Source organism: Macaca thibetana, chromosome 12 (genome assembly GCF_024542745.1).
Source record: "Macaca thibetana thibetana isolate TM-01 chromosome 12, ASM2454274v1, whole genome shotgun sequence".
NCBI classification, from domain to species: Eukaryota; Metazoa; Chordata; class Mammalia; order Primates; family Cercopithecidae; genus Macaca; species Macaca thibetana.
In genome coordinates, this window is record NC_065589.1 from 46031249 (window position 1) to 46051472 (window position 20224).

The 20224-nt window shown below is 34.6% G+C and overlaps 1 protein-coding gene across 2 annotated transcripts in view; it reads left to right on the top strand.

Annotated features, from left to right (window-relative positions):
- Window positions 1–20224, top strand: part of PGAP1 (post-GPI attachment to proteins inositol deacylase 1) — an 81769-nt gene that overhangs the window by 40430 nt on the left and 21115 nt on the right. For both annotated transcript variants that reach the window (XM_050752829.1, XM_050752830.1), the window contains 7 exons: window positions 1801–1876; window positions 3882–3955; window positions 4060–4111; window positions 4607–4673; window positions 5083–5191; window positions 6649–6687; window positions 12300–12393. In XM_050752829.1, the coding sequence (XP_050608786.1) occupies window positions 1801–1876; window positions 3882–3955; window positions 4060–4111; window positions 4607–4673; window positions 5083–5191; window positions 6649–6687; window positions 12300–12393 (511 nt within the window). The remainder of the gene's footprint in view (window positions 1–1800; window positions 1877–3881; window positions 3956–4059; window positions 4112–4606; window positions 4674–5082; window positions 5192–6648; window positions 6688–12299; window positions 12394–20224) is intronic.

Consider the following 20224-nt stretch of genomic DNA (forward strand, 5'->3'; position numbering starts at 1 on the left):
CATATATTCAAATAGTGTAAAACACTTTTTAGTCAACTTGTATCAATATATTTTTAGAAATGCAAATATGGAATTATCTGCATTTTTTTTTGTAACAGAAAACAAAATGATTAAACCCGTTAGAAATTTACTTACCTTGGGTGTTTGAGAGACAGGCCTTTGAATTTTCTCTTTCTTGGGTAGGGTTTTTGTCATTATGCAAAACTAAAGGCACAGCCAAATTTTTAAAGCAATAATAAAAATTCTATTATTTTAAACTTGTTCAAAGTGATTAAATTGCTTTTAAAAACCGCTTCCCTGTCTGATATAGACTTATCCAAAAGTACTTTGTAAAAAATATAATGAATAATCCTGTTCAATAAATGATTTCTATAATCTTTCAGCAGCTGTTTTCTATAATGAAAATATCTGACTGTGTTCTTTGCCTTATAAGTAAGGAGGGAGAAATAAAAGCAAAACCCCTTAAAAGTTTTTTCTTTTATTCCCCCAAGTGTATGGTATAATCTAGTAGCAATTTCCCTGTCTGTTTTTCACTTTTGAAAACAATAAAAAATCTACCCAAGAGGCAAACAAAGTAATACTGCTTCAGACAAATCCAAAGTGTAGTTATTAGAAAAGCCTAGGATAGACCCCACTAGCTTTCCGCTTTTGTAGACAGCAAACTACTTGCCAGCTACAGTTACGCATCAGATTAATTTTTCTTTAGCTTCTATAGATCAAAATAATATCGCATTGTAGAGATTATTTTAATGAAACTTTTCCTTTACCAGAAATAAGTAGAGCAGAGCTTCTCATGCAGCTAATAGAAATGTTATTTAAAAAGAAATGTCACTACAAAAAATTATAATGACGCGGGTGTCACATTTTAGTTCTACTTTTTTGAAAAGCATTTCTTTTTCTGGCTTCATACATAGCAAACCTTTTTTACACTTACTGTAATAACTGTTTAACCTGAAATATTGTTCCACAAATAACATTAGCCATATGTCAATCAATGGCAGTATTTCTCCAAAAGCCTTTTAGGCCGGGCGCGGTGGCTCAAGCCTGTAATCCCAGCACTTTGGGAGGCCGAGATGGGTGGATCATGAGGTCAGGAGATCGAGACCATCCTGGCTAATACGGTGAAACCCCGTCTCTACTAAAAAATACAAAAAACTAGCCGGGCGAAGTGGCGGGTGCCTGTAGTCCCAGCTACTCGGGAGGCTGAGGCAGGAGAATGGCGTGAACCCGAGAGGAGGAGCTTGCAGTGAGCTGAGATCCGGCCACTGCACTCCAGCCTGGGTGACAGAGCGAGACTCCGTCTCAAAAAAAAAAAAAAAAAAAAAAAGCCTTTTATAGGCGAATTAGACTATCTTTAATAAATACAGGATTTTTCAAAAGATATATAACAAAATCACATTTTCCTGTTGACTATGAAAGTATTAAGAGACATAGTATTTAAATCCTTAATTAATCTTGAATTAGCCTAGGCTCTTAATACTTTGATCCATCCTTTACTGTCCTTCTTCTGCAAACACCTAAAGCTAACTATTTAAAAAAACTGCTATGGATCTGTTGTTCTAGAAATGGTCCTCTAATAATCTTTTAAGTTAAGCTTGTGTATCAAGTTTTCTCAGCATAGTATCTCTCCTTGAGAAATTCTTGTCATCTAAGTATAGGCAGAATTATAGTGTAATAGATGATACTTTCTCCAAAGCTGAGATTTATAGACTTTTATTTTCCACTCAAACATCAAGTAAAGATATTTTACTATAAATTTAACTTTACTTTTTAAAAATAAATCAGTGTTTTGTATTTCAGTTTGTTGTAGATTGTGAATTCTTTAAAAAAGAGACAAGATTCATACAGCTTCCTGTAACTCATCTTTTTTCCTTTGGTAAGTACTGTTTTTGGAAAGCATAAGAATTGCTTTTATTTTTAACAGAGTTGCAGTAAAGCAGAGCTTTGTAATATCGAATGTTGTTGACTATTTCAAGTATAGTTCTTAGAATAACTGTATAATGTGGTTCAGTGATTTTCTTCTCATTGGGCTAGCAGTCATATTCTGAGAAGTGAACTTCCATAATCACATACATTTGCAGGTAATTGAGTGTGTGTATATATGTGTCTGTGTGTCTGTTCTTATGTGAAATTTATCCTATTGGCCCTTTTAATACAATTTTAATATAGAATTATAAATTGCTATTTGTATAAGAAGGTTTCAAGATTTCTCTAAATATTCTTTTAAACTTTATTTTGAAATAATTTTAGATTTACAGAAAAGTTACAAACGAGTTTCTGTATATCCTTCACCCACATTTCCCTAAGGTTGACCTTCTACATAAACACAGTACAACCTTTTAAACCAAGAAATTAGTTCAATACTATTAATTAAACTACAAGCTTTATTTGTTTTTCACCAGTTTTTCCACAGATGTCCTGCTTCTGCAGGTTTCCACATTGCGTTTAGTTGTCATGACTCCTAAGTCTCCTGTAATCTGTGACAGTTCCTCAATCTTTCCTTGCCTTTCACAACTTTGAAACCTTTGAAGAATACTGTTCAATTATTTTGTACAATGTTCCTTATTTGGAGTTGTCTGATACTTTCATTTTTGTGGGGGGAGTAGGGAACAAGGTCTCACTCTGTCACCCAGGCTGGAGTACAATGGCATGATCTCAGCTCACTGCAACCTCTGCCTCTGGGCTCAAGCAATCCTTCCACCTCAGCCTCCTGAGTAGCTAGGACTACAGGCATGTGACACCATGTTCAGCTAACTTTTTTGTATTTTTTGTAGAGACAGAGATTCACCATGTTGCCCAGGCTGGTCTCAGACTCCTGGACTCCAGAAATCTGTTTGCCTTGGCCTCCCAAAATGCTGGGATTACAGGAATGAGCCAAGGCGCCCAGTCTAATACTTTCTTATGATTATATTGAGGTTATGTATTTTTGCCAAAATACCACAGAAGCAATGAGGATTACCTACTATATCATATTGAGTATACATGATACTCATATCTCTAATTACTAGTTATGTTAATTTTCCTTTCTTGGTTAAGGTGGTGCCTGCTAGGTTTCTCCATTATAACGTTATTGCTTTTTCCTTTTGTAATTAATAAATATCTGGGGTGACATACTTTGAGAATATATGAATGTCCTGTTTTTCTTTAGAATAACCCACTATTTTTAGCATCCATTGGTTCATCTAGTACTTAGCAAATATTACTCTGGTATTCTACATTTAGTGGAATTCTTCCTAAGATAAAGTAGACCCTTCTCCCCCATTTATTTATTTATTCAATTTTTATTTATGTCACTATGGACTCAGGGATATCTATTTTATTCATTGGGCTATAAAACAATTCTATCATTATATATATTTTTGCTTAAGTTGTTCTAGCTTTGAATATTGGGAACTTTTTTACGTTAGCTCCTGTGCCATTTTGGTATGCCCATCCTTTAAATATTTTTTTACATCCCATTTATGAAAAGAATCTGTGTTACTTGGGAAAACTCGAAGATTTTTATTTCTCCCCTTACCCTTTGTTTTGGTATAAAAATACCCAGAACAATACAGAAATGACAATTCTGAATCACCCTTATCATTAGAAGATAAGAAGCTTCTAAAATAAAAGATCTACCAAGAAAGTATATACCTTTCTGAAATTGGAATTATATACCTGACTATTTAAAAGCAGATAGATGTGATTGGAAGTCATAAAAGTTGTTTTGTCTAGAGTTTATTGCTGGGGGATTAGATTTTTAGGAGTTAACTCCATGCAGAAGTGAAAACCTGTAAACAAATTTTTAATTATTGGCATTGTTTTAATGCTAATTAAATAATCAGTACATATTTAAAAACTTCCTTGATATTCTAAGTAATACAATACTTTGAATTCAACAGGATTGTCTTCAAGGAAAGTGATGTTAAATACAAACGGCCTATACTACAATATAGAGCTTCTGAACTTTGGACAGGTAATTAATCCTGACTCCAACAAGAAGGATTTGATTTTACTTTAATGTTTACTTTAACATACAAGTAACCTTTTTATTTTCTTTTTGTGGTCAAACTCTGTTAGATATACCAAGCTTTTAAAATCAACGTGGTAAGCAAGTGCTCAGCAGTGAAAGGTAAATATGTTTTCTAAAAAATGTGTAGAAAATAATATTGTTGTTTGAAGAGTCAGTAGGTGTTAACTTGAATTTTCTATAATACTTCCATATATTTTTATGTGAAGTAAAATTAAATATATAATAGAAAAGTTGTTTATATTTCCAGGGGATTTAACATAGACCCTTTCTTAACAGTAAAGCATTTTTATCTGTTTCACTTTAAATATCCACATTTTTAAAATACCATATATCTTTATGTCTTATAGTAGTAATTCAGATTTAGTTATTTAATATTTTTCCACTTTCTTAGTACTGCCTGTCTGCTGTAATATCTATTATAAATCGAATTAAAGCATTATTATTTAGGAATTCTCCATAATTTTTTATCATGTAATATAACCTGTACTGATTTTTTAAATGAAATGAACAATTGTATAATTAGTTAGGTGTTATAGTCGTTTAATGTTTAGAGTAACATATTGTTAATAATACATTTTTTTAATGTTTTAACAGAAGAAATAACCAGTATCTATAAACTTCATATTCCTTGGTCTTATGAAGATTCACTAACCATTGCACAGTAAGTATTCGAAAGAATTTACTTTAAACTTTGGTGTTTTTGAATAATAGATATTCTGCTTAGTTTATTTATTTAAATCATGAATTATTAAAATGCCTCAGTAAAATATATGTATCCTTTATATAGCATTGTTCCTATAATTTAATATATAGTATTCTTATTAAATGATAGAAAACTTAAACTTTACTTGCTTGGAACCTGAGCCCCCTTCCACCCTCTCCCTACTCCTGTGTCCTAGAGGAAGCATTCAAACAATTGTGATATCATTGAAAAAGTGCCCATCCACAATTATGTGTCTGGTACCTAACTTCCTCTACATTATTCGATTGTATTGTGCTGGGGATTAACTTAGCCGTGGCTCTTTACCAGCATTTTGTATTTGAGAATTGAATTTAAGTTATCTCTTCAGGGCTCCATCTTCCACAGAAATTTCTCTGAAACTCCATATTGCTCAACCAGAAAATGACAGCCATGTGGCATTATTAAAAATGTACACATCATCAGACTGTCGGTATGAGGTAAGTTGTATGTTTAATTTTTAAGGTTTAGTTATAGAATAAGCTAGAAATATTCTTTTTATATAAGCTTTAGATACATGGTGGTATGGAAGCCAATACATACAAAAAATAGGCATTTAAAATATTTTAAATATTCTTCATTTTTCCTATTAACACCACCTTAGCATCTCCATAACTAGACCATTTGAAAATGTATACATCTTAATAAGTAATAGAAGATAAAGCAAAAAATGAGACTGTAGATTCAACTTCTGAATTTGGAAGCCCCAAGTCCAGAATCTTTTATAAATTGAAGAACATCATGAGGTCAGCTGACAGGGGCTTACTGCAGTAACTGACATGATACTTACTGGTGTATAGCTCTACTGGTTGTTAGCTTAAGGATCTTCTTTCCTTTTCACTAATTATTTGAAGCTCTGCTAGTCATTAAAATGTGTGATTTCATACCTATTATGTTTATTTTGTAATCAAAATACATCTCTTTGTGTTAAGGGAAATAGACTTGAGAGTAACATTTTATTTACTTATGGATTCATGAATGAAGAGCCCCTAGATTCCAGATTTAAGTGGTTAAAGTACTCATTTCAGTGGTTATGACATCATAGGCCTCTGGTTTATGTGAAATATTTTATTTCTGCTCAACTGCTTTAAACCAAGCTTAAATGTTTGGATACTTTGTTAGATCTAACTTTTCAAGGGTAAACTAGGATTGATATTGTCAAATTAATAGAATCTGTTCCTCCAGCCAAGTTTCAGTTGAACTTATATTATGAATTAATTTAGATTTCGTGGAATTTATTATTGCTTTGATATCTTGCATCCTGTTTCTAACAGTTAAGGGTTTTTCAGGGCCATAGTAGTTTTTAACTTGCCTATTCATATTTATAATATTAAAGCAATAGAAAAAATTGTGATAAAAATTTGGCTGCAAATACTGCATGCTCTCAAAATGTCCATGTTTTTACAAATACTGTATATTTTCAAGAAGTCTATATTTTGACAAAATGTAATCATTTTAAACTTCCCTAAAAAAAATTTATCTCCTTTCTAATATCAAATAGACTTCCTAATTATAAAAAAGTTGTATTTATGGTAGAGATAATTAAGGATGAAATTCTTTTTAAAATATTATTTTGACTTAAATTTCTTTAGCTGGCATGATGTGGTAATAAGATATTCTACTTAATCAAATATTTTAGGTAGTAAAGGGGCATAATAGCATTTACTCAACTGTCAAATAATTAGATATGTGGGAAAGTATGCTAAACAGTAAAACTGTACTTAATACAATTTACATGGTGGTTCAGAAGATTCTTTAAGATCTTGAGTGCCTTTAAGATTTACCATTATGGAAAATCAATTATTATGCTTAGAGAAATGCAGAAGTACTCAATTTAATAAAATGTAAAGGAGTTTAGAGGAAAATAACCTTTTTTTCAATAATTGTTTTAAACTAGGTGACAATTAAGACTTCCTTTTCACAAATACTTGGACAGGTAAGAGAGATTCCTGGCTGGTTAATTATTTACTGCTTTATGAATAGATAACTCTAAGGAAGGGGTTGTAGACTTTTTCCATAAGGGGCCAGATAATCAATAATTTTTTGCAGACCACATACAGTATCTTTTGCTACTGCCACTGCTGTAGCTGCTTCTGTCTTCTTCCTTTTTTCTTTTTCATTCTTCTTCCACTTTAATAAAATCCAAAAATTATTCTTGGCCCACAGGCCGTAGTTGTCCACCCCTGCTTTAAGGTGATGCTTTCATGTTTGATACATCCAAAAAATGAGAGCTGATACCTGATTCTCAAACAAACTAATATTTTTGCCTAAATGAATTTCATATTAAGACTTCACGGTCGGGCATGGTGGCTCCCATCTGTAATCCCAGCACTTTGGGAGGCCAAGGCAGGCAGATCACTTAAGGTCAGGAGTTCGAGACCAGCCTGGCCAACTGGTAAAACTCCACCTCTACTAAAAAGACGAAAATTAGCCAGGCATGGTGGCACACACCTATAGTCCTGGCTACTCAAGAGGCTGAGGCATGAGACTCGCTTGAACCTGGGAGACAGAGGTTGCAGTGAGCTGAGATTGTGCCACTGCACTCTAGCCTTGGCAACAAAGGGAGACCCCATCTCAAAAAAAAAAAAAAAAAAAAAAGAAAGAAAAAGAAAAAAGATTTCATGTTGCTCATGTTACATTATAAAATCATAGTACAATAAAATATGTAGGCTCTGCTGTATAAATGAATGTTTTCAAATAACTTTTTATATTGTGCATACTTAGTTTATAAAAGGTAAACATAAATTCTATTAAAGATAAACGTATTGAATTCATTAGCAAATAATATTACAAAAATACTGCCTAAAGTAGTAGAACTATAGATACTACTTAGCATTGCTATAATTTGCACAATTGTGCAACCTGGACATAAATAAGATAACAATTGATAAGTTAGGGAAGTTACATAGTTTTAAAATTCAGTCAAATTTGTATTACAGCTTTTATTACTTTCACTTTTTTTTTATCTGTTGTATTTTGCAATGCAGGCATAGTAGAATTTTGTTTTAACTCTTAAGTCATTTAATACTGTAATAAAACTCACAAGACAAAATTAAATTAGAAACATTTTTTATATGCATTATCTCATTCAATCCTCAGAGCAACTTGGTGAGAACTAGATTATGAACGTTATTAATTTGTGAACATTATAAAATTATAAGTTAATATATAAAAATTTTGTGCTAAATTAGGAAGGGAAGATTAAAATCTTTGTGTAAGTTGGAAAATAGCATCATGGATAATTACAGTATATATTCTAAAATGTTAAGGAACCAATTAAATCTCTCAAATTCATACTATTGTATATTTAGTATGGTGAAAGGGCATATTACTGTAAACAGTGGTTTGGAGTAGGAATATAACATACTCTCTTATCGATATAATTCCTGTGTCTCATAATTCAATTTAGTAACAAGAAAAGTCAAGTCAGCTTGATACACTAGAGTCAAGCATAATTATAAACCAAAAGAGGACAGACCTAGTATTCTGGTTTTGATGTGGAAATCTTTCTAAAGACTGAGGATGTACAGGTGTTAACAGTATCAAATGTAGGTTCTTTTAAAATGTCAATTAAATAATTTGTATTATTGAAGCTTAAGCTTAGTTCTGTAATAAAAAATTTAAAAACAAAAAGAATTTGTATTAATTGAATTAAATTCTCAAATTATTGAAAAGACATAAGATGTTCTTCCTTCATGCTTGTTTAAAAATGTAGCTTGTAGGTAGTAAGAGAATGAATGAAAGTTGTATATCTTACTTGTTTTAAAAAAACAATACATATTTTGAATGTTGCTGATTCAGCCACAGAAGGTTGGAGAAAATGAATAAGAGAAACTTCAGCCTTCAGTAGATAACTTTTCATAAAGTTAAATTTTTTTCTGAAAAAGGAAAGAGGAAAATATTCACATATTCTATAGTCTGCTCTTACGAAAAAGAGGGCAAAGCATAAACTGAAAGTTACTTTCTCAAGAGAATTCCATAAACACTGGTGAATCATTTCTGTGCAGGAATGAAGTCCAGTGTTGCCAGATCTTCAGCTTTTCAGAGAAACTAGAAATCTGAAGTTTTAGACGAAATATTTTAATTTTTCAATGTTGGCATGTAATTCAAAATTTAAAGAAATACTGCACCAAATACTAAGTATGGCTACAGTTTGACTATGAGACAGGGAGGTCAGTTTATAGTTGTAAGTTTAGTAGTATCTTATATACCCAGTTGTATCTGTAGCCCAGTATAACATTTAATACTCATAACAATGATCCTCTGTCATTAAAATAAATTTTATATTCAGAATACTCTGCGTGGGATGTCTTACAAGATTCTAAACACAGTGAAGGGCATTAAAGGTAACAATAACAGCTAGTATTTTCCAGTCAGTTACCATGTACCAGTTACTGTTCCAAATGCTTTATGCAAGTGTGAACATATTTAAGCCTTACATCCCTGTGAGGTAAGTGCTGTTTATCTCATTTTACAGATGAGGATATAGAGAGAGGGAAGGGAAAGTAATGGAGGAGTAAAATAACTTGCCCAGGGACATAGAACTAGTGAGAGGCAAAGCTGGAATCTAAATCCAGGAGTCTAACTCCTGAGCCTGCTGTGTTGCTTAACTTTCCTTTTATACTCTCGATAAGTACAGTATATTTCCCAGCATGTCATGTATGATTTGGTATTAGGTAGCAAAATGGTCTTTTCCCTTTTACTCAACTTTCCCAAACTTCCATGCAAAGCTGTAAACTGTAAGTGACAAGTATGGGCTGTACGTTATCTGATTTTTTTCTCTTCTCTTTTTACCTGGGAATCCATGGAGGAACTTTAGGGAGACCCTGAATTTTCTGAAATTTTCTCCAACTTTTATAGTAAGCTTGTACTTACGTAGCTTTCCTCAGGTTGCCAGAGAAGTCTATACATGTTCTAAAAAAATTATGTGGAATGGAAAACATGCTTTAAAGTAAATTTACTTTTAATAATGTGACATTAAAAGAACTTAAGGCTTTTTTTAAAATTATACTTTTAAGTTCTGGAGTACATGTGCGGAACGTGCAGGTTTGTTACATAGGTATACACGTGCTGTGGTGGTTTACTGCCCCCATCAACCCGTCATCTACATTAGGTACTTCTCCTAATGCTATCCTTCCCCTAGCCGCCCACTCCCTGACAGGCCCTGGTGTGTGATGTTCCCCTCCCTGTGTCCATGTGTTCTCATTGTTCAACTCCCACTTATTAGTGAGAACATACAGTGTTTGGTTTTCTGTTCTTGTGTTAGTTTGCTGAGAATAATGGTTTCCAGCTTCATCCATATCCCTGCAAGGGACATGAACTCATCCTTTTTTTATGGCTGCATAGTATTCCATGGTGTATATGTGCCACATTTTCTTTATCCCGTCTATCATTGATGGGCATTTGGGTTGATTCCAAGTCTTTGCTGTTGTGAACAGTGCCGCAGTAAACATATGTGTGCATGTGTCTTTATAGTAGAATGATTTATAATCCTTTGGGTATATACCCAGTAATGGGATTACTGAGTCAAATGGTATTTCTAGTTCTAGATCCTTGAGGAATTGCCACACTGTCTGCCACAATGGTTGAACTAATTTACACTCCCACCAACAGTGTAAAAGCATTCCTATTTCTCCACATCGTCTCCAGCATCTGTTCTTTCCTGACTTTTTAATGATCACCATTCTACCTGGGGTGAGATAGTATCTCATTGTTGTTTTGATTTGCATTTCTCTGTTGACCAGTGATGATGAGCTTTTTTTCATGTTTGTTGGCCGCATAAATGTCTTCTTTTGTGAAGTGTCTGTTCATATCCTTCGCCACTTTTTGATGAGGTTGTTTGTTTTTTTTTTTGTAACTTTAAGTTCTTTGTAGATTTTGGATATTAGCCCTTTGTCAGATGAAGAGATTGCAAAAATTTTCTCCCATTCTGTAGGTTACCTGTTCAGTCTGATGATAGTTTCTTTTGCTGTGCAGAAACTCTTTTGTTTAATTAGATCCCATTTGCCAATTTTGGCTTTTGTTGCCATTACTTTTGGTGTTTTAGTCATGAAGTCTTTGCCCATGCCTATGTCCTGAATGGTATTGCCTAGGTTTTCTTCTAGGGTTTTTATGGTTTTAGGTCTTACTTTAAGTCTTTAATCCATCTGGAGTTAATTTTTGTATAAGGTTTAAGGAAAGGGTCCAGTTTCAGTTTTCTGCATATGGCTAGCCAGTTTTCCCAACACTATTTATTAAATAGGGAATCCTTATCCCATTGCTTGTCTTTGTCAGGTTTGTCAAAGACCAGATGGTTGTAGATATGTGGTGTTATTTCTGAGGCCTCTGTTCTGTTCCTTTGGTCTGTATATCTGTTTTGGTACCAGTATCATACTGTTTTGGTTACTGTAGCTTTGTAGTATAGTTTGAAGTCAGGTAGAGTGATGCCTCCAGGGTTGTTCTTTTTACTTAAGATTGTCTTGGTTATGCAGGCTCTTTTTTGGTTCCATATGAAACAAAGTAGTTTTTTCTAATTCTGTGAAGAAGGACAATGGTAGCTTGATGCGGATAACATTTAATCTATAAATTACTTTGGGCAGTATGGCCATTTTCACAATATTGATTCTTCCTATCCATGAGCATGGAATGTTTTTCCATTTATTTATGTCCTCTCTTATTTCCTTGAGTGGTGGTTTGTAGTTCTCCTTGAAGAGGTCCTTCACATCCCTTGTAAGTTGTATTCCTAGGTATTTTATTCTCTTTGTAGCAATTGTGAATGGTAGTTTACTTGTGATTTGGCTTTCTGTTTGTCTGTTACTGGTGTATAGGAATGCTTGTTTTTGTTGTATGTATTTTGTAGAGAGCTGATAGGATGACTTGAGGCACTATAACATAATGATTATGAACTCAGGCACTGATTTTAAAACTTATAGTTCCATAAGATTTTCAAACACAGTGAAGGACATAAAAAGTTAATAAAGCAATTAACATTTTCTCATAACTTGTCATATATGAGTTAATATTCTGAATGCCTTACACACATATGCATGTCTAATGCTCATAACTACCTATAAGGTACATACTAGTATTGTCCCCATTTACTGATAAAGACATAGAGAGGGGAAGCTAAGTAACTTGCCCATTATGTTCTAAATTGTGCAGGTTAGTTGGGCTCTCATGCCTGAATTTCTTTATCTATAAAATAGGGATAAGAACTACCTCAAACAATATTAGGCGAAGGACATGAGATAATGCATATAAGGTGTTTACTGTCATGCCTGGAACATGTTAAATAATCAGTGTGTCCTGGAAAACAGTTTTGTAGTATATGCTACTCAATTATGTGTTCTATTATGCCTTCGATAAAAAATTCAGATGCATTTTTAGTTTGTTATGTATTTTCAACATTTATTATACTTAGAGTTTTTGATACTTACTACTGGAAATATCTTTGTGGCCACGTCAGGAAAGGTATAAATTGAAGAGCAACTTTTAAATTTTATGTGAAACTACACTTATTTCATTAACATGAATATTCAGGAGTTGCCCATTGACTTACTTGTTTTTTAGGTAGTTAGATTTCATGGTGGAGCTCTTCCTGCTTATGTCATATCTAATATGCTTCTTACTTATAGAGGACAATTATATTCTCTTTTCTCAACAGGTAAGAATGCTTCTAATTTTTAAGTTACTTTTGTTATGAATATTAAAGTAGAACAACTATTAGTTCCACATATGTATTTATATGTATAATTCTATTATATTGAATCAGTAGACATAATTAAGAGAGTTCTTAAAACTCCCTTTTTATTACTTTATTATTTAATTAATTTATTATTTTATAATTATGCCACATAATAGTAGCTACTATTCTGTTCTTGAAAACTCCAAAATAGCATGTGATTTTATGATGAGCCTTCTCTGCATCTTTATTACTTTTCCACTATCAACTACCAATCCCAAATAGTTTGAGGAAGCTAGTCCAGAGACCTTCAATGTGTGGTCTTAAGACCTGCAAATTATTAACATCCTCTTAACTTGTCATTTTTGTATCAGTGTCATTTTTAATGGAAAAAATAACTTTGAGTCTAACCAGATTAACTAAGTCGTTTTTTAAAATACATATAGGAATCAAGCAGTATAATTATCTTCATATAATAATTTGCTAGTATTTATGACTTAAAAAGGGGCAAAACATTTAACCATAATACACAGCAAAAAATTAACAAGAATGCCCTAATATTATCAAATGCCTTTTTTTGTTTTTTGTTTGTTTGTTTGTTTGTTTTGAGACGTAGTGTTACTCTTGTTACCCAGGCTGGAGTACAATGGTGTGATCTCAGTTCACTGCAACCTCCACCTCCCAGGTTCAAGTGATTCTCCTGGCTCAACCTCCCAAGTAACTGGGATTACAGGCACCGGCCACCATGTCCAGCTAATTTTTGTATTTTTAGTAGAGATGGGGTTTCACCATGTTGGCCAGGCTGGTCTCGAACTCCTGACCTTGTGATCTGCCCTCCTCAGCTTCCCAAAGTGCTGGGATTACAGGCATGAGCCACCGCACCCGGCCTCAAATGACTTTTTAAGAAGTATTTTATTTTTAATTTATTTGATTAATACATAATTGTACCTATTTATGGGGTACAGGTGATATTCTGACACACTCATATAATGTGTTAAGATCAAATCAGGGTAATTAGGATATCCATCAACTCAAGCATTTACCATTTCTTTGTGTTGGGAACATTCCAAATCTTCTAGCTATTTTAAAATATAAAATAAATTATTAACTACAGTCATCTTGGTCAGGTGCTGGCTCATGCCGGTAATCCCAGCACTTTGGGAGGCCGAGGCGGGCGGATCACCTGAGGTCAGGAGTTCAAGACCACCCTGGCCAGTATGGTGAAACCCCATCTTTACTAAAAATACAAAAAATTATCCAGGCTTGGTGGTGGGCACCTATAATCCTAGCTACTCGGGAGGCTGAGGCAGGAGAATCGCTTGAACCCGGGAGGCAGAGGTTGCAGTGCTATCAAACGGTAGACCTTATTTCTTCTAACTGTATTTTTATACCCATTAACCATTCTTTCTTCATCCCTCCACTCCTCTTTACCTTTTCTACCCTCTGGTAACCATCTATTCTCTAGCTCCATGAGATCAACTTTTTAAATTCCCAGATACGAATGACAGTGTATAATATTCGTCTTTCTATGCCTGACTTATCACTTAGCATAATGTCCTTCAGTTACATCCATGTTGCTACAGATGATAGAATTTCATTCCTTTTATGTCTACATAATATTCCATTGTGTATATATTACCACTTTCTTTTCCATTCATTTGTTGATGGACTTTAGGTTGATTCCATATTTTGGCCGTTGTGAATAGTGCTACAGTAAACATGGGGATGCAGACATCTCTTTGATATACTGATTTCCTTTCTTTTGGACAATATATACAGCAGTAAGATTGCTGGGTCATATAGCAGATCTGTTTGTAGTTTTTTGAAGGATCTCTAGTCTGTTTTTCATAATGGCTATGCTAATTTACATTTGTACCAATTGTGTGCTAGCATTCCCCTTTTTCCGTATCATCATTAGCACTTGTTATTTTTTGTCTTTTTGATAACAAGCCATTTTAACTAGGGTGAGGTAATATCTCATTGTGGTTTTGATGTACATTTCACTGGTGATTAGTGATGTTGAACATTTTAAAAAATATATTTGTTGGCCATTGGTATGTCTTTTTTTTTTTTTTTGAGATGGAGTTTTGCTCTTGTTGCCCAGGCTGGAGTGAAATGGCTCAATCTCAGCTCACCACAACCTCCACCTCCCGGGTTCAAGCGATTCTCCTGCCTCAGCCTCCCGAGTAGCTGGGATTACAGGTATGGGCCACCATGCCTGGCTAATTTTGTATTTTTAGTAGAGACGGGGTTTCTCCATGTTGGTCAGGCTGGTGTTGAACTCCCGACCTCAGGCAGTCCTCCTGCCTTGGCCTCCCAAAGTGCTGAGATTACAGTCATGAGCCACCACATCTGACCATCCATTAATATTTCTTCTGTTGAGAAATGTCTGTTCAGATCTTTTGGCCACTTTTAAAATTAGAGTATTTGTTTTGCTGTTAAGTTGTCTGAGTTCCTTATATATTCTGGTTATTAATCCTTTATCAGATGGATAGTTTGCAAAATTTTTTCCCAGTCTTTGGCTTATCTCTTCACTTTGGTGTTTGTTGCGTTTGCTGTGCAGTAGCGTTTTAGCTTGATATAATCCCATTTTGCTTTTGTTGCATGTGCTTTTGAGGTCTTACCCAAAAAATTTTTGCCCAGACCAATGGCCCAAAGCATTTCTCCAATATATTCTTGTGGTAGTTTCATCGTTTTGGGTTTTAAAGTTAAGTCTTTATTTTGATTTAATTTTTTGCACATGATGAAAGATAGGGATCTAGTTTCTTTCTTCTGCATATAAATATCCAGTTTTCCCAGCACCATGTCCTTTCTCCAGTGTATGTTTTGGTTACCTTTAGTGAAAATTAGTTGACTGTAAATGAGTGGATTCATTTCTGGGTTCTCTATTATGTTCCATTGGCTTATGTAACTGTTTTATGCCAGTACTAAACTGTTTTGGTTGCCATATCTTTGTAGTATATTTTGAAGTCAGGTAATGTGATTGCCATCAGCTTCTTTGTTTTTGCTTAGGATTTTTTTGGCTATTTGGTACCATATGATTTTATGACTGTTTTTTCTATACCAGTGAAGACTCTCAATTGGTATTTTGATAGGGATTTCATTGAATCTAGACATTGCTTGAGGTAGTATAGACAGTTTAACAATGCTGAATCATTCAATCCATGAACATAGATGGAATTACTTTCTATTTTTTTGTGTGTCTTCTTCAGTTTCTCTCATTGGTGTTTTATAATTTTTCACTGTAGAGATCTTTTACTTTAGTTACTTTTATTCCTAGATATAATTTAATTGTAAATGGGATCACGCCCTTGATTTGTTTGTTTGTTTTTGTTTTTGTTTTTTTGAGACAGAGTCTCGCTCTGTTGCCCAGACAGGAGTGCAATGGCACGATCTTGGCTCACTGTGAACTCTGCCTCCCAGGTTGAAGTGATTCTTCTGTCTCAGCCTCCTGAGTAGCTGGCATTACAGCCATGTGCCACCACGCCCAGCTAATTTTTTTATATTTCTAGTAGAGATGGGGTTTCACCATGTTGGCCAGGCTGGTCTTGAACTCCTGACTTCAAATGATCCACCTGCTGCGGCCTCCCAGAGTGCTGGGATTACAGGCAAGAGTCACTGCGCCCAGCCCTCTTAATTTCTTTTTCAGATTTCTATTAGTATATAGAAAGTTACTGATTTTTATATGTTGACTTTGTATCTTGAAACTTTTACTGAGTTCAAAAAAACCAATTCTAACAGTATTTTTGGTGGAGTTTTCAGGTTTTGTTAAAATCTAGGATCATGTCATCTGTGAACAAGGATAACTTGACTATTTCTTTTCCAATTTGGATGCACTTTTTTTCTTTCTCTTGCCTAGTTGTTCTGGCTAGAACTTCTAGTACTCTATTGAATAAGTAGTGAAAGCAGACATTCTTGTCCTTTTTAGGTCTTAGAGGAAAAGCTTTCAATTTTTTTTCCCATTTTGTATAATGTCAGCTGTGGGTTTGTCATATTTGGCCTTTATTGTTTTGAGGTATGTTCCTTTTATATCCAGTTTTTTAATAGTTTTTATCATAAAGCGATTTTGAATTTTATCAAATGCTTTCTTGACATCTATTGAAATTATTTTTATACTTATTCTTGATTCCATTTGTGTTATTTATCACATTGATTGATTTGTATACATTGAACTATCCTTGCATTCCTAGGATAAATCCCACTTTATTGTGGTGAATGATATTTTTAATATGTTGTTGAAGTCGGTTTGCTAGTATTTTGTTGAGGATTTTTGCCTTTATGTTCATCAGAGATATTGGCCTGTACTTTTCTTTTTTTATTGTATTATTTTCTGGTTTTGATGTCAGGGTTATGCTGGCCTCATAGAATGAGTTTGGAGTTGCTTTTTTCTCTTCAGTGTCTTTTTGGAATATTGACTAGTATTGATATTAGTTCTTTAAATGTTTGATAGATTTCAGCAGTGTAGCCCTCAGGTCCCATGCTTGTTTTTGATGGGAGATTTTTTATTACTGCTTCAATCTCATTACTTGGTTTTTTGTTTTGTTTTGTTTTGTTTTGTTTTGTTTTGACAGAGTCTCACTCTGTTGCCCAGACTGGAGTGTAGTGGTGCAATCTCGGCTCACTGCAACCTCCTTCTCCCAGCTTCAAGTGACTCTTGTGCTTCAGTCTCCCAGGTAGCTGGGATTACAGGTGTGTGCCACCACACCTGGCTAATTTTTGTATTTTTAGTAGAGACAGGGTTTCACCATGTTGACCAGCCTGGTCTTGAAAGCCTGACATCAGGTGATCTGCCTGCCTCAGCCTCCCAAAGTGCTGAGATTATAGGTGTGAGCCACCATGCCCAGCCTCATTATTTGTAATTGGTCTGTTCAGGTTTTCTATTTTTTTTTCTTGATTCAACCTTGGTAGGTTGGTTGTATCCAAGAATTTATCCATCTCTTCTAGATTTTCAAGTTGTGGGGTTAAATTCGTTTATAATATTCTCTAATGATCCTTTCTATTTCTGTGGTATCAGTTGTAATAACTCTTTCCTTGTCTCTGATTTTATTTGAGTCTTCTCTCTTTTTTCTTGGTCTAGCTAAAAGTTTGTAGATTTTGGTTAACTTTTCAAAAAAGCAACTTTTCATTTTGTTGATCTTTTTGTTTTTCCCTGAAGCTTGTTCATAGCTGATGTATTTTTTTCAGTCTCAATATCTTTTATTTCTGCTCTGATCTTTATTATTTTATTCCTTCTACTAATTTTGGTTTTCATTTGTTCTTCCTTTTCTAGTTTCTTGAGATGCATCATTGGGTTTTTTATTTGAAGTCTTTCTACTTTTTTGATTTAGGCATGTATTGCTATGAACTCTCCTCTTAGAACTTTCTTTGCTGTATTCCATAGCTTTTGGTATATTATGTTTCCATTTTTATTTGTCTCAAGGAATATTTTAATTTTTAAAAAATTTCCTCATTAACCCATTCAATGTTTAGGAGTCAATTTTTTTTTTTTTTTGAGATGGAGTCTCGCTCTGTCACCCAGGCTGGCATGCAATGGCAGTATCTCGGCTCACTGCAAGCTCCGTCTCCAGGGTTCACGCTATTCTCCTGCCTCAGCCTCCCAAGAAGATGGGACTACAGGTGCCCACCACCACACCTGGCTAACTTTTTGTATTTTCAGTAGAGACAGGGTTTCACCTTGTTAGCCGGGATGGTCTCGATCTCCTGACCTCATGATCTGCCCACCTCGGCCTCCCAAAGTACTGGGATTATAGGCGTGAGCCACCATGCCTGGCCAGGAGTCAAATATTTATTTAAAAATTTTTAAAGCATTTTCAAAGAATATTCACACAGTCCAGTTGGTCATTAGTTTCATTAAGTTTTGTCAACTTAAATAACAAACAGAGAGAGGCTCTCTAAAGGAAAATTATGTTTATTTGTAATAGGGCATTGGTGTGCTACAGTAAACTTGTGCGTATTCAGGGAGGTAAAGGGAAGACAGGATGTTGAAGGAAAAATAAAAAGGATTAAAATTGTTTTGAAATGATTATTCTTGGCTGCTGGGATGAATAACAAGGGCGATGCCAGTTTGAGGTTGAGCAGGCAGTTGCTGGGCAGATGTCCTCAGAGAAAGTTTTTTTGTATAAGGTTGAGATGGCCTTTGTTCCAGGTTGCAGTCTTTTGTGTTAGTTTTATTATCAAGCATACAAGTATGAGAACTCTCTCTTCTTAGCCTTCCTCAGCTCTGTTTGTCAGGGTTTGTTTTGGTTTTGTTTTTTTCTTTTTTTTTTTTCTAACACAAATGACTCCATGTTGATTCTGGCCAGTTTTACATTTTCCCCTTTTGATTAAGATCTTTCTCCAAAAGCATCACTGATCAATTACCCCATAGTTAGATTTTGATATCCCTTGGTGCTGGAATAGACCTGTCCCAGGTTGCTGGTCTAATCCCACATTGTAATGATTGGTGACTAGGAGTCAGTGTCATAAACCTTTTAGCCACATTTGAGCACTGAGGGAGGTTTGAAGGGAGGTTTGAAGGGAGTGGCTCTGAGGCTAAGTCTACCTGGAGTCCATTATTAAGTTCAGTTTACTTTGTTCCAAAGTGCTGGGCCAGCATTAAGCTGTTAGGAGTTGTAGTTCTACAAAATTTAAACAAGTTAACAGAGGAATGCTAGTGATTTTTGTACATTGATTTTATATCCTGAAACTTTGCTGGAGTCGTTTATCAACTGAAGGAGCTTTTGAGCCGAGACTATGGGGTTTTCTAGGTAGAGAATCATGTCATCTGCAAACAGAGATAGTTTGACTTCCTCTCTTCCTATTTCCATGCCCTTTATTTCTGTCTCTTGCCTGATTGCTCTGGCAAGGACTTCAGAAAGGCAATTCCATTCACAGCTGCCACAAAAAGAATAAAATACCTAGGAATATAGCTAACCAGGGAGGCAAAAGATCTCCACAATGAGAATTACAAAACACAGCTCAAATAAATCAGAGAAGACACAAAGAAAAACAGATAGAAAGTTTAAAAAGGGAAAATACAAAGTAAAATGATCAGTTTGCATAGTAGTTTTGAACCATGAACCTAGGCTTAAACACAACCAGTTGAATACATCAAATGACCATTATTCTTCAAGTAAAAAAGGTCATTAAGAAGGGTAAGGGTGTCATGATACGAAGTCTTGTTCTGACATCTTGGGAAAAGCTATCTGAAGAGTGAAAGTGTCAACTTCTCATCCTGGTTTGTAGTTTAGATGACTGTGATTATGACATCAGGTGGCTTGGTGAACTTTTTGTGTGGCCCATACATCAAACATGAGGCTTATTTCTTAAAATGCATCTAGTTTCAGCTTATAGGGCTTTCAGAACAAAGCTATTCTCATTTTCAGTAATTCCATGGAAGAAAGTTGGATTGGAAGAATCTAGAAGAATGCAGGATCTAGTCTAGTCTGTCAAGTAGTATAGTCTATCAAGAACTTGAAAACAATCAACAGAGCTACATTCTAATAACAGGTGTGTTACAGCTTTTATTTAGAAACATAATTTTTATTATCTCTGTATTGATCACATAGCAATCTCAGATTAAAAAACTTCTTGAGGGCTGGGCACAGTGGCTTATGGCTGTAATCCCAGCACTTTAGGGAGGCTGAAGCAGGTTGATCACCTGAGCTCAGGAGTTTGAGACCAGCTTGGCCAGCATGGCAAAAACCCCATCTCTACTAAAAATACAAAAACATTAGCCAGGCATGGTGTTGTATGCCTATAATCCCAGCCACTCAGGATGCTGAGGCACGAGAATCGCTTGACCCCAGGAGGCAGAAGTTTCAGTGAGCTGAGA